Source organism: Oculina patagonica, chromosome 10 (genome assembly GCF_052425735.1).
Source record: "Oculina patagonica isolate OP01 chromosome 10, crgOcupat, whole genome shotgun sequence".
In the NCBI taxonomy this organism is placed as follows: Eukaryota; Metazoa; Cnidaria; class Anthozoa; order Scleractinia; family Oculinidae; genus Oculina; species Oculina patagonica.
The window spans coordinates 10,431,240-10,453,560 of NC_135767.1; the positions used below are offsets into that span (position 1 = coordinate 10,431,240).

Genomic DNA, 22,321 nt, shown 5'->3' on the forward strand with positions numbered 1-22,321 from the left:
GCAAATGAGGAAAGTGATGACGTCATTAATTGTTCCACAAAAAGATGCAGCATTGATTCAAGAATATCTCTTGGAATATTTGAGCTGTGTTCTTCAAACTTGGCACGATTTATGTACACCACAAAATACACAAAATGACACTTGTCATGCCGTTGCCATGGCAACAGTTTTGCTGCAAATACTTATTTTAATTAGTACTGTTATCCCCAGTTTTTGCTTAATCAAAGATGATCCACTCCCAACAAGCTAATGAGGAGAGTTAGGGTAATAGGGCATTACGTGTGTTCCAAGCTGGACCCTCTGTCCCACTTTAAAGGGTTGCAAATTGAGATATTTGGTTTATGACAGAAAGAGCCTGGAACCAAGAATATTGCCATGGTTACATCATAGTATGAGCCACCTTGCACCTTTTAGGAAGGTTACTACTGATGCCAAGTTTCAGAAATATCACCTTTATATTTTCAGAGATATCCTTGATTTTGTGATCTATCTTTTAGTTGAACAATTTATGACGTCATCACTTTCCTCATTTGCATAACACAAAAACGTGAATATCTCCTAAACGAAAGAAGATCTTTCAAAACGGTAAACGCCATTCTTCTTTATTTGTAAAAGTCTTTCAAATAAGCATTAATTAATTTTTACTTCATAGGCACTTTAAAGAAAAGCAGATTTCGTTTACACCTGCTTTCATTGTTATGTGCATAGTGGCTTTCTGTCAACATCCATCTTTTGACGTGCTTAACAAACAACACGGATCGAAATCCGCCAATCACAGCCTACTAGCATGACCTTCTGACCTTGTGGGCTCATTTGCGTGAAACCAACAACAGTATGCAGCGGTTTTCATTGGCTCATTTATAGCAGCATGTCGAAAGATGATGTCGAAAGATGGATGTGGAAAGATAGCTATACATGTAACACTGAAAGCTGGTGTAATTTTAAAGGGTTCCATGCTGCTTTACAGCAGAGTTTTCGAAAATGACGGAGCTTTTTGTTGACTTTCCCGATGAAAAGAAGTGTCCACGTGACAATTTTTTTCAATCATGTGTTGGCACCGGTTCACTTCCTATTAAACGGAGGTTTTACCACGTTAGTGATTTTGATAGTAGCCAAATTTGAAAATTTTACCCGAGAAACTGGGGGTGCCTCTCTCCGAGAAAAATAATTTTACAGGGGAGGGGTGTGGATATAAAATGGAATGGCTACAATTTTTAAATCATTTATTTCCGCATAAACAGTAAAGTACGTATCGAGTAACGTTTGGGAAACCACACTTTAAAACATTATTAAAACAATTTCAAGCACCTAGAAAAAGAAAACAAGATCAGAATTAAAGAAGGAAGTTGTAAACGGTCAGCTTGAGGCTGAATTCGCATCGGACACGCCGTCTGTAGAATTCGAGTCACTTGGCGAAGAGTCGTTTTTTTCTGAGGAAACAATATTCTCTTCTCCATCGCCGATCTTTGTATTTTCTGTTTCATTGTTATTCGAATCTTCTTCTTCTTCATCGAGTTCATCATCATCCTTTCCATAAATCTCAGGGTACTTTACAAAACACTCCTGCATATCACGAAATTGTGGAATACAGTCAGTTCCTTTTGGTTCTGCTTCACTGTAATGAAAACATGAGAATGCCGCCTTGAACTGTTCCCCACAAGGCCCGTAGGCCATTCCCTGTAAACACGGGCAATCCCAATTGATTTCACCGTTTGCTTTGATCAAGCCTTCCAATTCTTCTTCGCCATCTTCTTCGAGTGTCACAGAACTGGGAGTCGAATGGTCCTCTTCGGTGACAAATATTAGTTTGTCTTTACCTACGATTGGGAAAATTGGTTACTAGAAATCTTGGAAAAAAACCAACGAAGTGCCAACTTACCTTCTTCTCTGCAATATGACATAATTTTGGCCTATAAACCCGGCTTTTCTGGATTCCGATGCACAATATTTCATTGCACCATGTGCAAACGGTAGCGGACTGGGACCAAGAAGTTTCCAGTCCCTCCTCGCAAAATCTACAAAACAGTTGGCTTACATGAAGTATATGTAGGCTTGGAAAATGGCGGACGGACGTAAGAGTGGCGTATCATTCTCATTTACAAAGAAGGCTTCTAGTAAGTACAGTTCTAAAGGAAACGCTCTAAAACCTGATGATACTAAGGTAAAAGAGGAAGAAACAGATTACATTCATTCTGCCGAAGGAAAAGAGCTCAAAAGGTTTGTACAAAATGTCAAAATAATTTAGGTACATGACGGAAAAAATTAATATTTGACAGTAAAAGTGTAAGCTTAAGCTTATATAAAAGTCTTAAGTTTTACATTCAAGACTTTATTATTTGCGGCGACAAGACAAGGCTTTAACCAGAATCTAAAAAGCTCTTTGCTGGATATTGCAATATCCTTGAGGCTGAAGGTCGTTGTAGAACCAGCAAGAACTTAAATGTCTTTAGAGTTTGTAAATGAAAATCCTGGGCTCATATAAAAGAACTTTGAAGATCTTTGATAATATTTCACATATATCAGCCAGAGAATAAAATGAGTCAAATGAAGTGTCAGTGGTCTTCATTGTCGACACGTACACTAAACGCCTAATTCCTACAGAAATTGAATTGTCAGCTGTACATGTAGATCAAACTTGCTACTTGGTGTGTTATTTGACTGGTTGAAGAGTATTTTTTGTATTTTTTTTAGTGTCAAACCGGAAGAGAAGCCAACAGAGAAAGTAATTCCCTGTCAAACCAAAAATCGATGGATTCTGCCTCCAGATGCTAAATTTGTCAATAGTTTAGATAGACAAGCTGCCGAGGAACTTATAAAAGGTAGAACAGCACATTTTGATAAACTAAGATTAAAATTCAATATAATCAACCTACAAAAAGTAGGGATACAGAGAAAGATGGGAGGATCATCAGCCCCTGCTTACCCTCTGCATGCACTCAAAGCTCAGCCTGCTTGTCAGTGATCGGCGAATAAAATCAGATAATTATCGGCGATTTTATATGCCGGTCGCGGCAACCGGCGAAAATCACAATCGCTGCTTCCGGCACACTTTGCTGAGTGTGTCGCCCGCTTGACAAGTTCATACAATTTTGTAACATTACCTTTGTTTAAAGTGACAACAAGCAATATCAGAAAATTTCTTAAAAAAGTAGCAGTCAAGCAGCAGTGAAACTATACCAAAAAAGTTTTCAAGTAATGCATGCGGATCTGGATTCGAATGAAAAAAGTGACAGATCAACAGATTGAGCCACAAAACAGCACAGATCGGCAGTTTTTCATACCACTAGTTACCCCCCCCCCTCCCCCTCTCCCTACTCTAAGTTGCTTGAAGCTATGGATGCTGTAGACCTAAGCAATGTTAGCCTAACATTATTTCATAAGTAATATTAAACTGAATTATTTCAATTGATGGATCTTTACACAGCTGTTTCCGGAGATGATAAGGAAGAAATTGATAATGATAACGTTGCCATTCCAATGCTGATGAGAAATGCTTTGCCTGATGTTGAGGGATATGAAAAGAATGAGAAGCTTGATATTGCATTGAGGCCACAACAAGTAAGTACTGCATTATGAATCCTCTCAGTTGGATGAAGACTTAGATATTGATTATCTTTTTAGATTGACAAAGCTATATGCTAGATTTTTGTGGAATACAAAATATATTGACCATATGTATCATACTTATTGTTAGTAGTAGTATAAATATCAAACACTGGGGAGAGCAATTCTTCACTTCTGTTCCAAACACTGAGAAAAAAGTTTTGAAATACATGAATGACACTCAGTATTTTTGATGAAATTTGTGGTGTTTTGAAATGTGATGAACTATAAGCAGTTATAGACAGGTTAGAGTGTTGGTATAATAACATGTTATTTTTTTTTTTTTTTTTTTTTTTTTTTTTTTTTGTTTGCAAAAACATTTATTGAACAGTTCAAAAAATAAATTACATTTAGTTACTATTTACAACCACGAATAAACAAAAGGACAGCTTAGATTACATTGACTTGTAAGTTACAGACTAAAATAAAGAAAAGGAAAAAAAAAAAAAATTCAATACAAGAATGCAAAAGTCAAATAAGGGCTTCTATCCGGTAAGATTTTTTTTTTGGTTTGCCGGACAAATTGTAATACAAGTTTGTTTTTTACTTAGTTACATTTGTAGGAAATGGTTAGCTTACGTTTTATTTAAAGAATGATTTGTGATTTGCACGTACTCTTTTCAATAGATAGTTTACTTTTGAGGAAAGCAAGGAAGGCTTCGAAATAGTACTGTTCTTGTTCTCTTGAAGCAGAGTAGATGTAATACTTGGCAATTATCAGGCAGAGGTTTAAACCAAGTTGTTGGCCAAAGTTGTTTGTGAAGCCGTATATTATGGTTTTGTCGTTCAAGTCAATAAAATCGTCGTTTTTAACATTCCACCAGTGGGAAAAGGTTTGCCAGAAAGATTGCACGTCCGGGCAAGAAACAAAAAGATGTTGTAAGGTTTGTTTTTGCTCGCAGACATGACATTTGTCATGTTGAATGATCTTATCTCTGAAAAGGGTTGCATTAGTTGGCAAGATATGATGTATAATTTTGAATTGGAATATAGCGAGCCTAATATCCTTGGTCACTTTAAAAGGAATGCTGTAGATAGTTTTAATAGTTTTCTTATCAAAGTTTGCTTGCCACATTCTTTGTTCTGCTGTGGGAGGTATGAATTTCAGCCCGATTAGAAGTTTCGAAGCTGATTTACATGAAAGCTTGTCTAAAGGAATTTTCTCTGCATATTCTAAACAAGTGGGTGCGTCGGTGTCAAGTTCTTTTAACAAGCGGATCCAGTTTTGGGGGATAGAGTTGCATAAGCCATAATAAGTAAGAAAATTTGTTTTGATGGCGAACTTGCGGCAAAATTTATCAAATGTCAGGAAGTTGTTTTCGTAGAAAATGTCTTTGATTTTGGTTATTCCTGCAGCATGCCAACTATGGTAATAAACAGAGAAGCCTTCGATCTTAATAAACCGATTGTTCCACAGAATTTCATTGAGAATCTGTTCTTTGTTTGCTGGAGTATGATTATTTATGATTTGCCAAATGCTTAAGGCATCCTTATAAAATTGTATAGGTATATCTAGTTTGAGGTACTTTAAATCATAGTTGCATTCTAGTAGGAAAATACCTCCTACCTGTTTTAATAGTGTGAGAGGTATATGGCACCAGCTTGCATTTTCATTGCTTTCGTGCAGCCTTCTTACCCAAGTGACTTTCAGAGCGTTGTTCATTATTTCAAAATCTGGCAGATCTAAGCCACCCTTAACTTTCGGGCCTATCATGGTGGTATGTTTAATTTTAGGTTTGTTGTTCCAAACAAACTGAGTAATGGTTGCTTGAACTGAAGATTCAAATTCTCGGGGAAAAGTAAGTACCAACGTATTATAGACTAGCTTCGAGAGAGCGAGGCTTTTAAGAATGGTTATTTTACCGTACAACGTGAGATTTCTTGATTGCCAAAGATTAAGAAGGTTCTTCATAGACAGTAGTTTTTGTTCAAAATTTTTTTTGAAAGCTTCAGCTTCGTCGTAAGAGAAATAGATTCCTAGTGCATATATCGGCTCTGAAGGCCAAGCTATATCAAAAGGTGTCGAGGCGTCCTTTCTCCGTGACCCTATCCACATTCCTTCAGTTTTGGACTTATTTATTTCTAGTCCTGAAATCTCTTGAAAGGCGCGTAATGTTTCGAACAAGTTCTGCGCTGACAACGCGTCGGATACAAATGCAGTAGTGTCATCTGCATATTGTGATATTTTGTATTCTTTGTTATAAATTTGTATTCCTCTAATATTCTTATTATTCCTAACTGCGTTCGCTAAGATTTCTGCACAAAGTACAAACAAGATTCCAGATAAGGGACAGCCTTGTCTGACTCCTCTTTGTAAGCTGAAAAATTCGGAGGCATGTCCATTGTTGATAACACAGCTAGTAATGTCGGTATAGAAAGTTTTAATCCAGTCGCGAATTTGTGGCCCAAAGTTAAACGCTTCTAGAACTTTGGATAAAAACTGCCAATCAACCGAATCAAAGGCTTTTTTGAAATCGACGAATATTGCCATGCCTGGTATATTTTCTAAAGATGTTATTTTCATTATGTCTTGTATCAGCCTAATATTTTGGCCAATGTATCGCCCCTTGACGTAACCGGTTTGGTCGTCATGGATAAGTTTGGGGAGAAAGTTGGCGATTCTGCTTGCTATGGCCTTTGTTATTATTTTATAGTCAGTGTTTAATAAAGATATTGGTCTCCAGTTTTCTAAGTATAGCTTGTTTTTCCGCTTTTTTGGCACAACTTTGATAATTCCTTGTCTCTGAGTTATATTTAGACATTTGTGTATTAGAGCATAATTAAAACTTTCAACCATTTCATCTCCTAAGACGGACCAAAAATGTAAATAGAATTCTACAGTGAATCCGTCGCTTCCTGGGCATTTGCCTTTGGCACTCATTTTAAGCGTTTCAAAACATTCTTGCTTGGTGAGTGGCAATTCTAGCTTCTCTAGGTCAGCGTCGTTTAATTTTGGGAGGTTTGGGTCTTCAAAAAATAATTTATCGTGCCGGTTCTTTCGAGGTACCTCTGTGTAGAGGTTTTTATAAAACAGCTTTTGGCAGTGTAAAATTTCATTGGAGTCTGTTATTTCTTGGCCATCTTGAGATTTAAGCTTCGATATGTATGTTTTGGCATGCTGTCGTTTTTCCAAGTTTAAGAAATATTTAGTATTTTTTTCTCCTTGCTCATGCCATCTTGTTCTACTTCTTACAATAGCTCCTTTGGTCCGGTAATCAGCAATCTTGTTTAGCTCCGATCTCAGGCTATATAATTTAGCAATATTCTCTTTTGACCTGTTTGATACGAGTGTTTTCATTAAGGCGTCTATTTGATCTGAGAGATCTTTTTCTATGTTCTTACGCTCTCTGCTCTTTTTCTTTGAGTAACGCACGCAGAAACCTCTTATCTCCATTTTTATCATATCCCAGAATAAACCTTTATCGGTAAGATAGCAGTATTTCTTTTTGTACTCCGGTATTATACAATGAAGTTGTTCTAAGAAGGTGTTATCTTCCAAGAGAGAATTATTAAATTTCCAAAAACCAGGTCCTCTTTGCGCGAAGTCTTTAGATTGGAGTGTCATAATTATTGCAGAGTGATCTGACAAAGAGGATTCTTTTATCTCTGTATTAAGCACGATCTCTAAGAGATCCTTAGAGACTAGCCAGTAATCCAATCTACATTGTACTTTTAGTGCCTTGTCGCGCCATGTGAATTGCCGTTGATCAGGGTGCTGATACCTCCAAACATCTTGAAGTTTTAACAGGTCGCGCAGTTCGAAGATTTCGCTGATTACATTGTTTTTTCTTTCTACCGCATTACCTCCTAGTTTGTCACGAGCTGTTAGCGCGCAATTGAAATCTCCACCGATTATAGTACTATCTATATTGTCCGAACGATTACTGAGAATGTCACGAACGTTCGAGAAAAACATTTTTTGATCAGAATTATTGTTCGGGCTGTAAATGTTACACAATCTAAAGGTGGTATCACAAATAGTTGCCTGAAGAATTAAATATCTTCCGTTTTTGTCAGTTTCGATGGTGTCAGCTAGAGCAGTTAATTTGGGATTCAATAGTATCATGACACCTCTCGAATGACTTGTACCATGGCTGAAATAAATTTTGCCACCCCATTCAGATTTCCATAAGTTTTCTATGCTTTTTGTTGAGTAGGTTTCCTGGAGGAATACGATATCAAATCTATTGTTGTGCAGCCACCTAAAAAGCTGTCTTCGTTTACGCGATTGGTTTAGACCTCTGACATTTAATGAACAAAGAGATGCTGTAAATGGAGTTGTCATAATTCAGACAAATGATGTTTTCTTGGCAAAAACATGGATGAAAATAACAATCAATATAGAGTTAAAATTGCTACGAAGCCCTCCTTGCGACCATTTTACTGCTAAAAGATCGTGTTTGTTAAGCAAGGCAATACCGCGAAACACAAAGCATAGGAGTGATATTAAACTGCGTGAAATGTGGCACGATAGAAGCAAAATAGACTTATTAGACTTAAAGCGGATCGAAAAAGTAATAGAAATATATATAATAAATTGCGCAAACACACACACAAAAAGACATAGATAACTTAGAAGATTAGAACGAAGCATGCTGAGGGGGAGGCAGAAAACTCAGGACACACAGGGGGAAAGTAATTATAGATAGGAAATAAAACCTCAATTCGGCCGAGTCCTTCCTTTGTTCAGGGACATGTCTGGTGTAATTGTCAAATGTTTTCTAGGTCTTCAAAAGAGAAGATTCGAATCCGTTCACCATCAGATGAGGACTTCACGTAAATCTTCCCATCCAGTGTCCACACGCTTGAGAGGTGTTTGTTTCTTTTTCGTTGATTTGCCTCTTTCACAATATCTCTTCTGTGCTGTGTTAAATTTTCATTGATATAAATGCGGTCCTGGTTAGACTCAGCGGCGGACGAGAAAGAAGGGAAAATGTCAGAAACTTTGATGTTACAAAGCTTGATGCGTTCTTTATACAGTTTTGACTTTGTTTTGTGACTGCAGAATTTAATAATAATCGGTCGCTTTCCTTCTCTGCCTTTCAATTTATGTGAGATTTCGATGTCATCAGGCCGAATAGTTACATCGAGTGCACTTGCGATTTTGATGACAGCGCTTTCTGTGTCGGTGTAGACGTGTTCAGGTAGACCATGGATTTCAAGGGAATTTTTACGAGTATACTGCTCGAGGTCGTCATAAGCACTCCAAACCCGTTGTGTTTCTTCTCTTTCCTTACCCAGTTGTTGCTTAGTGGCTTCTAAATTTTCCTTTGTCTTGTTGAGCTCCTTTTGTAGTGATGCATTGGTTGTTGTTGCTTTATTTAGTGAAACCTTGATCTCTTGTAGCTCTTTTTCATTGAAGGACAGCGAGTCTTTCAGCTCTGCGAGTTCGTTCTTGAGAGCTCGATTCTCTTGTGAAATTTCAGATACAGTAGCCCGAATGCTTATGAGGAGGTCTTTAATCTCGAGCAGGGTAGGCTCTTTCTCGGTGAACAGAACGCTCGCGTCTTCTTCTAAATCCGCCATGTTGGATTTTTTGGCAGTGCTTGTTTCTTCTTCTGTTGAGCCTCGGTCACCTCTTTTATTCTTCCTTGCTCTTTGCATGGAAGTTAAAGTTAGTATCAATGTCTCTCTGGGTTAGACCTAGGCTTTATCGACGATAATAACATGTTATGTCATTAGAAAATGACCATAACTTGTCACCAATGATTGGGCATTGTATGCCAGATACCATTTGATAATAATTATTGTAGCATCGACGGATAAAGAGTAGCAACCTAGAGAGGTCATATTGCTTAGGATTGAGAGCACTTTGCTTTTTTTCCATAAAGTGAACATATTATTCCTTTGTTTAGAGCACAATGGAAGACTATCAGGAGATGCCTGTGTCAGCATTTGGCGCAGCCATGTTACGTGGAATGGGATGGAAGAAAGGGCAAGCCATTGGTGGCACTAATAAAGGGTAATGACATGAAATCATGATTTTTTTGTGTATAAAGTGATATATAATTATGACTGTTTGTTTCTTTTTTTTATTACATTTTAAAAAACAAAATAAATACAGTACCTAGTAATACTTATAATTGTGGCCCTCCATATATAGAAAAACTAGTCTTACTTATAGAACATTGCAATTTGGATGCTAGTTCTGGATTTCCAAAGAGTTTCCATTCCACAGTGGAAACTACCTGTATAATTTGCTGTGTACTGCTGCTAAAATGATTACAGCTGTAACCCAAAATAAGAGCACTTGCTCATGGAATTGAAGCCTTTTTAACAATAAAGCTGTAAGTTGCTCTAACTGCTACACCATCATCTAGAAAACTAAGTTAGTCAAATTAATTTGTCTCATTCATAAGTCAATTAATTATGTCTTTGCTTTTGTAGCCTTGCAGAACCCATAGAGTACATTCCAAGATCCAAAGGGTTGGGGTTAGGAGCAGAAAGAAGACCTCCCACTGATGAAATGTTACAAGGAAGGAAACGCAAACCAGGCGACCCCTCATCAAAAAATGTAGGTAACTACATACAGTGTACATGTTCATTTGAGGTTGTTCCTGATGGTTGGTTGCTACATTTATTTTAAATTGTATTTTGCTAAAACATTTAGATTAATGATTACCGGTAGTTGTTGCTGCCTTACAGTCAACATGATACTGCTTTTCATGACCAAGTTTTCTTCTACTGTAACTTTTCCTTTAATTTGGTAACTCAATGTTGCTTTTGTTGTTAGCGCAACGTTTTGTACAATAATGGGTTTTTTGTTCCAATTCACTAGTGTTCTGAAAATAATTATGTTGTTCAGTGTTGTTGTTGATTAGTGACTTGATCTTGTTGTGATCTCCTGTTTTGACAATGATTTTTTGTTACATTTATACATCTTTGACTTGATAAGTAGGTTAAATACCGGTAAGTACAGTGGAACCTCTCCTTACAGACACCTCTATGATACAGACACCTTTAAATTTGGTCTCCTCCCTATTACGGACTGTTCACCTGATCTGAAAGGGACAGAAATTCATATCAACTCTACCTCTGTAATACAGACACCTTTAAATTCGGTCTCCTCCCTATTACGGACTGTTCACCTGATCTGAAAGGGACAGAAATTCATATCAACTCTACCTCTGTAATACAGACACTCTCCCCTGTCCCTTTGGTGTCTATATTAAAAGGGTTCCCACTGTAACTCGAATTCCATATTTATCTTGGTCATTCTCCCAAGAGGGTCCGGCACTCACAGTAGGAAACTACCACCTTTATTATTTACTACACATTTGATGATTTCGACATTGCTGATCCTAGCAGTATGCAGGACGCGTGTCATATATCAACCTAGTAAAATGGCCCAGCTCACAACGAGTCTCTCATAGCTCAGGTGGTTAGAGCGCCCAACCGGTATTCTGGGAGGCCATGGGTTCGATTCCCGTCGGGTACTCAGATTTTTTCTTTGTCCCACGCTCGTGTCATGTTCAATAATTTCTTCACTATTTATCACCGAGCTTGAAATTTACCATCTTTATTATTTACTACATCCTACATTATATCTCAAACAGCCAAATGCTTCAATTTCATGTCCCTAAAAAAATATCTGCATGTTTTGTTCACTCTGCTTACTAGATGTCTGGTCCTATTAAAGAAAAGGATGGTCGTGTGAGGCATTTCAAAGGAGTCGGGGAGACAGTTCTGCAAGAAACATCATTAGGTAATTCATTGTTGGAAAATGCTTGTATGTTATGTACTGTCAAAGACATACAGTTTAAACCAGTCTTAAAGCATTTCTTAATTTAGGGTGCTTTCAGTTGACCTTATTCCAGAATATGAATTCCTGAATATTCCAGAAATGGCCATTTTGTTAATACAGTTTACATGTAAGTCAATATAATGATCATTCCATTCATGGCATACTCCAAGCCATACATTCTTGTCATTAAAGATGTGAATATTGTTCATCGTGGTGTAAGATAGGTAATGAACGTTTATTCGTTTGTCTCATGATAGAATCGCTTTGAGATGTTGATCGCAACGTTTCGACTGCAATACTGCTAGTCTTCATCAGGCGATGAGGTCGATTGTTTACGCGTCGCTATTTATGCACGTTGGTTCGCTGTGATTGGTGCATTTCGATCCTCATTATTATTCCGACTAACAGATGGTGTTCCCTCATAGGTCCACTTTGTAGTTGAACGGCTGTTATGCTTTCTGATCGTAGGTATCCATGCTTCAGGAATTTCCATTCCGTTATCTCTATTGATGTTATTAGAATGAAGTCTTATTTTGATAGCCTCTTTGACCCTGCGTGTGTATCGGTGAGGGTCACGATCGATAAACTTGACTTGATTCCATAAAGGAATATGCCCCGTTTCGTTTGCGTGCTCCGAAACTGTGGAGGTTTGTGTATGAGCAAGCCTGATGTCTCTGTCGTGTTCTTTTATCCTGTCTTGCATCGCTCTCTCTGTTTCCCCTATATATACTTTGCCGCATTCACATGGCTCATTTAGCTGACATCCTGTCCCCACTGACAGACAAATCAGAGTATGCAGTTACCAAGTCTACTCATTTCGTGAATACCATCAACCATGAAAGAATACAAGAAAAGGAAATCATGGTATCATTTGACGTAGAATCTTTATTTACGAACGTGCCAATCGAAGACGCCGTAAAGGCCACACTTCGCAAACTAGAAAACGATCCCGGTCTTGCTGACCGCACAAACCTAACACCTACACAAATTGCTGACCTTTTAAACTTTGTTTTACGATCCACGTATTTCCAATACAATGGATCAATTTACGAACAAAAGGACGGAGCCGCTATGGGGAGCCCTGTCTCCGCGGTTATAGCCAACATCTTCATGGAAGATTTTGAGGAGCGTGCGATAGCAAGTGCGATCTACAAACCTAAGATCTGGAAGCGATATGTAGACGACACTTTCACTATATTAGATCAAGACCAAGTCGACGGCTTTTTACAACATCTTAATAGCCAACAGCCCACTATTCGTTTTACCATGGAAACCGAGAAAGATAACAGCATTCCCTTTCTCGACACGTCAATTATAAGGGACTCAAACGGCCTTCTTACTACCAGTGTATATAGAAAGCCCACACACACTGATCAGTACTCACACCATCCTCAGTCAGTGAAGCGTGGTATTGTTAAGTGTCTATATGACCGAGCCAAACACCTCATAACAAAACCATCAGTTATCTCTCAAGAAAAGAAACATTTATCGTTGGTACTTGTTTCTAACGGTTATCCGTCCTCGTTCATACGAAAACTTACTAAGACCACAAGACCAACAGCCAACAACGAACCCACACAGGAATTTAAATCTACTGCGGTTTTACCCTATATTAAAGGTGTATCAGAGATTCTTCGCCGCTGCCTACAAGAACAAGGCATTCGCACCGTCTTTAAATCTGACACAACTCTTCGGTCTTTCTTAGTACGACCGAAAGACGCCCTAGAACCAGGCAAACAAGAAGGTGTTGTATACAAAATTCCATGTGAATGCGGCAAAGTATATATAGGAGAAACAGGGAGAGCGATGCAAGACAGGATAAAAGAACACGACAGAGACATCAGGCTTGCTCATACACAAACCTCCGCAGTTTCGGAGCACGCAAACGAAACGGGGCATATTCCTTTATGGAATCAAGTCAAGTTTATCGATCGTGACCCTCACCGATACACACGCAGGGTCAAAGAGGCTATCCAAATAAGACTCAGTAGAGATAGCGGAATGGAAATTCCTGAAGCATGGATACCTACGATCAGAAAGCATAACAGCCGTTCAACTACAAAGCGGACCTATGAGGGAACACCATCTGTTAGTCGGAATAATAATGAGGATCGAAATGCACCAATCACAGCGAACCAACGTGCATAAATAGCGACGCGTAAACAATCGACCTCATCGCCTGGTGAAGACTAGCAGTATTGCAGTCGAAACGTCGCGATCAACATCTCAAAGCGATTCTATCGTGAGACAAACGAATAAACGTTCATTACCTACCATACATTCTTGTGTGTGTGTTTTTTTTTGGGGGGGGGGGGTGGGGGGAATGGAGCGGTTTCCGCTTTGTCCAAGTGACATATTTTTCATAGCAAGTTTACTCTCCTTATTATTTTTTTTGTCTGACTTCATGGTTCCCAACGTCAGGGGAGACATCCTCGCAGCAATCATTTCCCACACTTTACTTTACTTATGTTTACTTACTTATTTGTTTGTACAACTTAAGGAAATGAGAGGAGTATCTCTTTGTGACTCCAAGAGCATCCTTATTTTTGTAACAACCCATTTTCTTGTACATTTAAATTGATCACTGCTGTCAGGATTTCAAGTCACGCAAAATTGTCATAAGCAAAAACTAAGGTACAGGCATTGGAAATGAAATTTTTAACAATTTTATTTTAGATTACAGAGCTGGCACAGGGGTGGTGATAGAGAAAGGTCCTCATCGGGATATGTGTGGAAAGGTGAGTGTCAGATACGGTATATTTAACAATTATCCTGCGAAAAATACGACCTTGTCAGCTAAAATCAGACGATATTCCGCAAGATTGAGCAGGATAATTGTTTTATTATTCAACAAATTGTCAACGAAACACATTTTGCAGATAGAAAAACTGTAATTATGCAGCACTTCACAAGATTTCGGATGAATCTTCGCAACCTACGTATATCGCAGGATATATGTTATGTACAGATGACAGATAACGTTAACATTTTGACCAAATATGGGTAGCGTGCGCATGTGTTGAATAATAATATCATATAGCTGCAACTTGTTAAGACATTTTGCATGTTGTGATAAACAAAATTTTAGGGCTGGATTTTACTTTGTTACACAACTAAGGTAGTTAGAGGACCAATAGTTAAAATCAACCAATAAGTATTGGACTGGTTTCACAAAGGACGAAATTTTGTTTTCATGCAAGGCCGTGGTACCCTGGTTTGCTTTATTAGCTACAGATATCATGCCAGACATCTCACCTTGTGTGATTCTTGGAGATATAACATTGATATACCGTGCTAAATCTCATAACTGTTACCTTGAAAGAAATGCATTGGTTTTTTTCTGCTTTCAGATCGTAGCTGTGGATGTAGATACATCAAGAATCACTGTCCAACTCCATCTTAGTAAAGAAGTTAGTGTTGACCTTTTTGTAAACTTGTAACTTGAAAAAGCATGCAAAATTTGGCTTTTGTACCATGTTTTATTTTAGGTCAACACTGCTTAAATCGATGCATTCTGAACATTCTGGTTAGAAAAGTAAATGGATTATTCAATAAATAATTCCAAAGATTTCCAAGATTTACCTTGTGTTTAATTTCAAATAGGGCAACTTTTCACTATTGCAGTTACATTCAAGGTTTTTATAAGACGAGTGAAAAGAAAGTTGTTGTTTTCCTTGTAGAATATCACCTTGCACCAATTTAATGCAAGATTAGTAGATGATGTTGAATACAAGACTTTATCAAGACAAGGTAAGACTAATCTCTTTACAGCAGATATATTATGCAGTTATTAGTGTGGAGGTAAATGTTATCAATCGAAGGTGAAGGTTGTACGAACCATCATATCTGTGGATATCAAAAAACAACTTAATATTTATCAATTGTTTTTTACGAAGTCTTCATTCACTTACGATCAAACATTCTGCAAACTCTTCCTCACCTACTGTGTAAGTGTTTTTGTATTCTCTGCTTCTCTGTCAACTTATATCTACTTTTTTCTGTATTCCGTAATCCCAAATTATGTGATAGTTGACGTGATAACCCCTGTAGCCAATGTTTTTGTGACTAGGTGCTCTAATGTTTATCCTGATGATGACTTGATTTGAGTCGAAAACGTTTTTATTAGAGTTTTATCTGTTTTCTCCAATCCTGGTATTTCTAACAGATGTAGCAAAGGAAAATAGCCGAAGGTCAGAAAAAGAACCCAAAGCTTCCAAGAGATCAAAAGGTGATGATCAGGCAAGGTGAGTTCGAATAAAATAAAACGAATTTTTTTCCGAAGTTTTCTAGTTTTTTTGGCGGCGTTTCGATCTTGAGCAGCAGTATCAATTAGATAAAACTGCTACTCCGACTCAACAGTCAAGGTCTGAAGAAGGCCAGTAAAATGGTCGAATCCCTGCCAAAAAATTGGGAAAACTCCGAAAAATGTGTGTTAGCTATGTAACATACGTTTATAAATACCAGTATGACATATGAAAGTTTCAGAAAAACTTTTTATTTAGTATATATTTTACATCTCTGGGTCTCATTAAAGCACTAATTTTACCGGTTTAAGTTTTGAAATTCTGCATTAACATGACAAAACTTTGCAAATCTTTACCAAAGCTAAAGCTGTCAAGAACTAGTGCCAGGAACTTTCAATGTGATAACAGTTGATCGAGAGTGTAGATAAACTGAAGTAGCAAGATTTAAATTATTACAAGTTTTAAAAATTCCCAATCAGGTACTTACACCAGCATTCAGTAGGTACGATATTTCATTATTTTTTTCCAAGAGGGCACGGTAACTAATCCTGCAATCTGATTGGTTCTTAGCGCGGGCAAGATTCTCCTATCTCTGCCCACGGGCCACGGTAACGCTTTCGTGATTTTCATTTTGCGGCGAGAAGAGCGAACACACGACAGTTTTGCTCTCCAAAATAGATGTAGGTGCTCACCAACCGTTGTAAATTGGAAAGGGAAAATTAGCAGTGGAATTACAGTCAACTCTCCAAGACGGACACCTGTCCCAATTTGGCCGAATTTCACATGTTTGTTTGGACAGCGAGAGCTTGTACCGAGGGTGTCCGTCTTAGAGTAAGTTGACTGTAGTGACTTAATCACAAAACTAGAAACTACCAGAGTAATCAGGGATAACAATAACATATTTTGACATTTTCTTTGGTTTACTGCAGTGAAAAACAGCACAGTCGTAGCAAATATTCTAAAAAGGACAAAGATGATGGCAAAAGTAAATCCAGTTCACACAAGGACAGCGAAACTCCTGCCAAATGCTGGCTGTATCCACAAACAAGAGTACGGATCATCAGCAGGGATTTCAAGAAAGGCAAATATTATAATAAAAAGGTAACACTGTTAATTAACAACCCAATGATTTTTCGTTTGCTAAATTCCGTGATTAGCTAAAAAAAAACCTTAGCAAACATGTTGTGTTTTCAACCAATCAGGAACAATACCCAAATAAAGTTACTTGGACTACGCTCGTTTCTCGCGCTTGGCGCACTGGTTACATGTCTGATTGGTGTACTGCGTTAGTTAATAGATTCCTTCGTAGCCGTTGGGTGGCCACTCCGTTACTCCCCTAGTGAGGAAAACGCTTTGCGTGACGTCCTGTGAAGAAGATTTATAATCTCAAGACTGACCGTTCAGATCCTCCAAATTTATTGAGTGCCCAGCTACTTGCATTGGAGAGAATACAAAACATTTTTTCAACAGCACAGTCCATTGTCAGAGGTTATCCAATCTTGGAATTAAACAGGAACAAAACAAATTCCACGTACAACTAGACAATTTTGCTGGAAAGTTAATATAGTAATGTCGCAGAAATTGTATTTTTTGTTGAAGGTGCAAGTTGTTGATGTGGTTAGCAGAGACAGATGTGTCTGTCAAACAGAGGAAGGAAGACTTCTTGAAGGTTAGACGCTGAGTTAGATTTCTTGTTATGAATGAATAATTAAAGAACAGCGATTTTCAGAAAAGAAGCTCTAAGGCTCTCCGTTCTATCGGATCGTAGAAAACTATAGTTAAACCTGAACTTGAGAAGTGCAAAATAAATATGCTTTGACCACGGTCAAACGAAAGACATTCGCATTTTTGTTGGAGATAAGCTTTTCTGTACTATTAAAATGCAATACAGAGCAGTAATTCCAAATTTTGATCAATAATTAACTTCTATCAAGGTCTGCCAATGTCCTGAGCAGTTTCAGTCTAGTGAAATCAATAGTTGGTTTCGGTTACATGTAATTTTCTAATGCTTCGACTACCAATGGAAAACACTGTTCTTAGACGTGGTTGCTTAAACTCGCTACAAAAGGAGTCCTATTCCAAGAGTAACACAAAAGTAGTTATATGAACTGATGGGTCCGGCGGCTAGAATGTGTCCTGGAAAAGAAGGTCTTAGATCGAGTTGCGAAAACAATTGACTAGTTAGAAAAAATGTTTAACCTTACCTGTGTAATGGTTTGTTTATCTGTCTTTTCAGATGTACCACAGTCAGCGTTGGAGACAATTGTACCCAAGACACTAGACGCGCATGTGCGAGTGGTTGGCGGTCAGCACAGGGGACAAGTGAGTGGCTGTCTTGTCCTCCCGACCGGCACCCCCCCTCTCCCCCCCCCCCCCCTCCGTCCCCCTACACACACATACCATTTCACTACACCCTGTCACCAGGCCTACGTAGCTGGCGATTTCGTTAGGGCAAAACCTACCCACTGGCCTTCAATTTTTCATCGCACCTTGTCCGCGGGATGGATGGATTTCTTATTTTATATTAAGCTATCACGGAAGGAAAATCGGCGTTTACGTTCCAGATTTTTCTTTTCTTGCTCCATTATTTTTTGTGAATTTTTAAACTTGAAAAAGCCCTAAAAACGCGGTTTTAAAGTTAAAAATTTTATAAATAATCAATAGAGCAAGAAAAGAAAAATCTGAGACACCGTTTTTTAGACCAATATATGTAGATCTAATTCCACATAAAAGTTTAGGCGCTCACGTAAATGTGTTCTCAAATGATGCTTAATGATGCCCTTCGACATGACTTCACCCTAATCTCCGACTGGTACACCAACAACAAGTTAACGCTTAATGTGAAGAAGACTAAATTGATGCTTTCGGGTAGCAAGACAATGTTGTCTCTGTTTTAGAGGGTCCTGAAGGGGTAAAATGGGAGCTGGGATTTGCCTCTTTTTGGGCTGGGAAAATGGGATTCGTGCACTGGGACTGGGATTTTACCACTGGGAATGGGAAAAAACACTTTGGAAAATGGGAATGGGATTTCACTTCTTTGTGAAAATAAAGTAAAAAAACAGGTCTGCACGGACTCCCCATGTGCCTTGTGGTCACCGGCGTCACATTAGCGCCTTCAAATTATATTTTTCCTCTCACAAGCATGTATTTAAAGGATTTACCTTTTTTTAAAAAAAAAAAAAGCTGATCGGAGGGTTTTTTAAAATTTGTTTTCAGCAAAGGCAGGAGCCCATGTCATGGGCTCCTGGTAAAGGTTAATTTTGTATAAGGCTCCAATGCTCTCATTTAATTCAACAAAATTGTCAGGTCAGACATGTCAAGGTCGTAGTTTTCGTCACTGGCACGATCGTCGTCTTTGGTGGTGCGATGTCGTGATAATCTTCCATAACCGGCGGAGCAAGGGGGCAGGGGAGCTGTAGCCCCCCGAAACGAAAATTTGGCGGGGACGCGCAGCCCCCCACCCTCCCACGTTATGGTGCGGAAAATATCGCGAGCACAGCGTAAAATTGGTTTGTCAAGCTATTCCATCTTGTGAGTGAGTTCAAACATCTTCGAAACTTCCTTGGACGTCTTCGGAAAACTTCGTTTACCTTCATAAGAGTTCGAAAATGTTTCGGAAACGTTCGTATGGCCTTCGAACAACAATCGGAGAATCTTCGGAAATCTGCGGTGTAGAAAAAGCTCAAAAAACAAAAGGTTGATAGAACTGAAAAAAGGTGCTCCAATATGAAAACCTGCCGAGTATTTTTGGGACAGTCTCAGCCCCCCCCCCCCCCCCCCCACGTTCCAAAACGCTCCGCGCTACCGCCTCTGTCTTCGACACCTTTGTTTAGAGGTATTGTGTCAGAGAGTCGTGAACGACAAATATTTCTGCAACTTTTTACAGTGGCTACAACAGTACTGGTGGTTTCGACTCTTCGCGATTCTCTTCAGCTGTTGAGGTAGAGATGTGTTCCGCAATTCTGTTCCCGGCAGTAGAATGTTTTGTGACCTTTTTTTTATTACTGTCATACACATAATACAATTACATTCATTTGAAGCACGCCTTTTATGTTTTGCGACCACAAGGCACATGGGGAGTCCGTGCAGACCTGTCAGTTACTTTATTTTTTTGTTTATGAACTGGGATTTCGACCAAAAATTAGCCTGGGAACTGGGATTTGAAGCCTGGGAACTGGGATTTGGACCACAATTGGGCTGGGAACTGGGATTTAGGACCCCCCTTCAGGACCCTCGTTTAACGACTTCCAGTTTTCTACTGATGAAGGGCAAATAAATCGTGTTTCATTTTTTAAGTATCTAGGCGTATTATTGGATGAGAAATGGAAATGGAAGATGCACGTCAATAGCCTCTTACAAAAATTAGGACATCGCCTGTCAGTCTTTAATCGAATCTATCATATGCTGGATCAGAAAAGTCTCATGGCATATTTTAGTGGCCTTGCCCTACCACACCTAGATTACGCAGATATTGTCTGGGGTGACCAGCCTGTTCTTGCAACACAGATGACACAATTACAATCTTTTCAAAATCGTTTTGCGAAGAAGATCGTTAAGTCGAAAATGTCATCAGCAGAGGCCCTAACGTCGTTGCGGTGGGTGTCTTTAAATGCGAGGCGGTTCGGTCATCGGTGTTGTGTTGTGCAAGATGCAATGAAAGGTAGCATCACCGAACATTTCGGTGTTTTCAGATCCACCATGAACCAACAACACGGTTATAATACCCGAAATGGCTACATGCCCAAAGTCAGTAGGCCAAGAACGAATGGAGAAAAAGCAAAACATATTATAAAGTCATTAATGACTGGACCACACTACCAAGTGCTTTAAAGAAACTGATGCCGAAAACTATTTTTAAATACAAACTGAAACAGTTTTTACTAAATTATTTTTAACCTTAGTTAGTAGTATTTTAATTCTTGTTCTAGTTTTTAATCTTAGTTAGCGTACCGCGTAGGTTTTATCTTTTTATTGTATAAAGTTTTAGATTTTAATGTATTTTAAGGGTTAACATTTATTTTCTCAGAGGACCCTCCTGAAAACCACCCCTAGGTGATTGGAGGCCTCCTCTTAAAATATTATGTATTATTATTATTTATTATTAAATACATCTAATGTTGCGCAACATCATAATTGCAAACAAAATGCTGACGTTGCTTACTATGGTCTATATGATCAAAACGAAATCCAAAATTACAGTCTATATTCAATAAGCTTTCAGAAAATATATACTTTATTGGGGTTACCATTGATGGTTTGCACATGATTTCACTTGGAACAAAAACGCCACTGAATTTTCCTTCCGTGATACCGTGGTTTGAAGTATTCTTTCAATATTGGCGGAGACATTTCTCGTAGAGAGCTGTCTCCCTTTCATCATGTTGCACAAGCTTCCGGTTCATGCGAAATTCTTAAAGGGACAAACAGTTAATAGGAAGTTTTGAAAATAGGAAAACTCGTCTGCGAGTATTCCCAAGCTTGAAACATAAGTCTATACATTCAGGCAGTATCACCTAGTTGATGATTTACTTTAGTCATTTCTCATCCAGTGTCTACTTAAAAGTTTATTGTAGGGAGAAGGTACGTGTTGATCACTGTTAAATTAAAGGCTTTTTTTTTCCTTTTTTATATCAAGCTTGGTGTGTTACTGAAGCGGGATACTTCCAAGTACAGTGCTGTTATTCAACTATCGCTGTACAAGAACATTATAACTGTGGATTATGATGACATTTGTGAACATGTTGGTGATGTGAATGAATTCTGACCTCACGCGCTAATCAGCGGTCAGCTGTTTGATAATGGAGCTGCTATCCAGGCCTACAGTCCAGAGCAAGCCTTCTTTGTAGCCGATTTTTAGAGCCTTGTTTGTTTCTACCCGCAGTCGTAAGATCTACAAGCAAGGTGCATTGCAGAGCCATTTGAACACTGGACATGGTTAAATCCAAAATCCAAGCGCGCAGTAAAGGTATATGCCTTTCTCGACCTCAAGCTAACATTCACAACAACTCCACCCCTGTGGCTCATCTACCAACAACTGTCTCCGACAATGGGGAATAACATTATGTAAAGAAGAATATTGCGTGACAAGGAACATAGCGAAACAAGGATCGTTGTGTGACAAGGGATGGTGCGTGATGAGGCTTCCCAAGGTCAGCTTCCCAACTCTCCTCGCTGCTTTGTACATTTTCAGCCACTGATCCTGTGAGAATTTGCTTTCAAGTCAGGAAAGTCTGATCTGGTTCGTCATTCTCGTCAGACTTCATTTACTGCTGGGGACTAGAGTTTAAAATTTGGTGACTATCACAACTCCAAAGCGGCTTAGAGTGCGGACAAATAAATTTCACATAAATTCAGCAACTGAGATGAAGTCACTTCCCTTGCACATCAGATCTCGTTTTATTTCGGTCGTCGGAATGGAATGGGATTGGTTGAGATGGGGTGAAGTGGGATGGAATGAAATGAAATGGAAATAAAGTTATGTATTATTATTTTGCCAACCGAATCCTAGACAGCTAAGAACACTTCTGAAACCGAATTATTACAGTAAAATTCTTCCTTCATCCCAAAGTTTCAACGGACTTTTAATTCAGGAGCTGATGGCTAGAAATGAAAGTATTTCAGTATTTCTAACCCTTTGACCGAGAGACCCCTCTCCGCTAACTTCGAATTTCGCATAACTTTAAAACTACAAAAAATCGGGCGATGGATATTAAATCGGACGGGGTATATT

General features: G+C 38.6%; 2 protein-coding genes across 3 annotated transcripts; one reads left to right on the forward strand and one right to left on the reverse strand.

The window, feature by feature from the left end:
* Nucleotides 1–1,206: 1,206 nt before the first annotated feature.
* LOC144627908 (mitochondrial intermembrane space import and assembly protein 40-like) lies at nt 1,207–1,991 on the reverse strand. Its single transcript, XM_078485924.1, has 2 exons — nt 1,880–1,991; nt 1,207–1,817 (listed from the first exon to the last, which is right to left on the reverse strand). The coding sequence occupies exons 1-2, from the start codon at nt 1,899–1,901 to the stop codon at nt 1,357–1,359; spliced, it is 483 nt and encodes a 160-aa protein (XP_078342050.1). The 5' UTR covers nt 1,902–1,991; the 3' UTR covers nt 1,207–1,356.
* A 36-nt stretch (nt 1,992–2,027) lies between these two features.
* On the forward strand, nt 2,028–22,077 carry LOC144627906 (G-patch domain and KOW motifs-containing protein-like). 2 transcript variants are annotated; one of them, XM_078485921.1, is made up of 14 exons: nt 2,028–2,217; nt 2,692–2,819; nt 3,425–3,558; nt 9,459–9,565; nt 9,991–10,117; nt 11,224–11,308; nt 14,024–14,085; nt 14,698–14,757; nt 15,028–15,097; nt 15,513–15,591; nt 16,521–16,692; nt 17,191–17,260; nt 17,828–17,913; nt 21,227–22,077. In XM_078485921.1, exons 1-14 carry the CDS (start codon nt 2,060–2,062, stop codon nt 21,353–21,355), a joined length of 1,467 nt encoding a protein of 488 aa, XP_078342047.1. In that variant the 5' UTR covers nt 2,028–2,059; the 3' UTR covers nt 21,356–22,077. The 2 variants fall into 2 exon arrangements, with proteins under 2 accessions (XP_078342047.1, XP_078342048.1); XM_078485922.1 differs by having other exon boundaries at nt 11,224–11,301; nt 14,020–14,085.
* The last annotated feature ends 244 nt before the right edge of the window (nt 22,078–22,321 follow it).

Bases quoted from the DNA above. Each gene is read 5' to 3' on its own strand.
- LOC144627906 (XM_078485921.1), top strand. From the start codon at position 2,060: ATGGCGGACGGACGTAAGAGTGGCGTATCATTCTCATTTACAAAGAAG. The intron at 11,309-14,023 runs GTAATTCATTGT...ATTTTATTTTAG, and splicing joins TCTGCAAGAAACATCATTAG to ATTACAGAGCTGGCACAGGG. The intron at 17,261-17,827 runs GTTAGACGCTGA...CTGTCTTTTCAG, and splicing joins GGAAGGAAGACTTCTTGAAG to ATGTACCACAGTCAGCGTTG.
- LOC144627908 (XM_078485924.1), bottom strand. From the start codon at position 1,901: ATGTCATATTGCAGAGAAGAAG. The intron at 1,818-1,879 runs GTAAGTTGGCAC...TCCCAATCGTAG, and splicing joins GTCATATTGCAGAGAAGAAG to GTAAAGACAAACTAATATTT.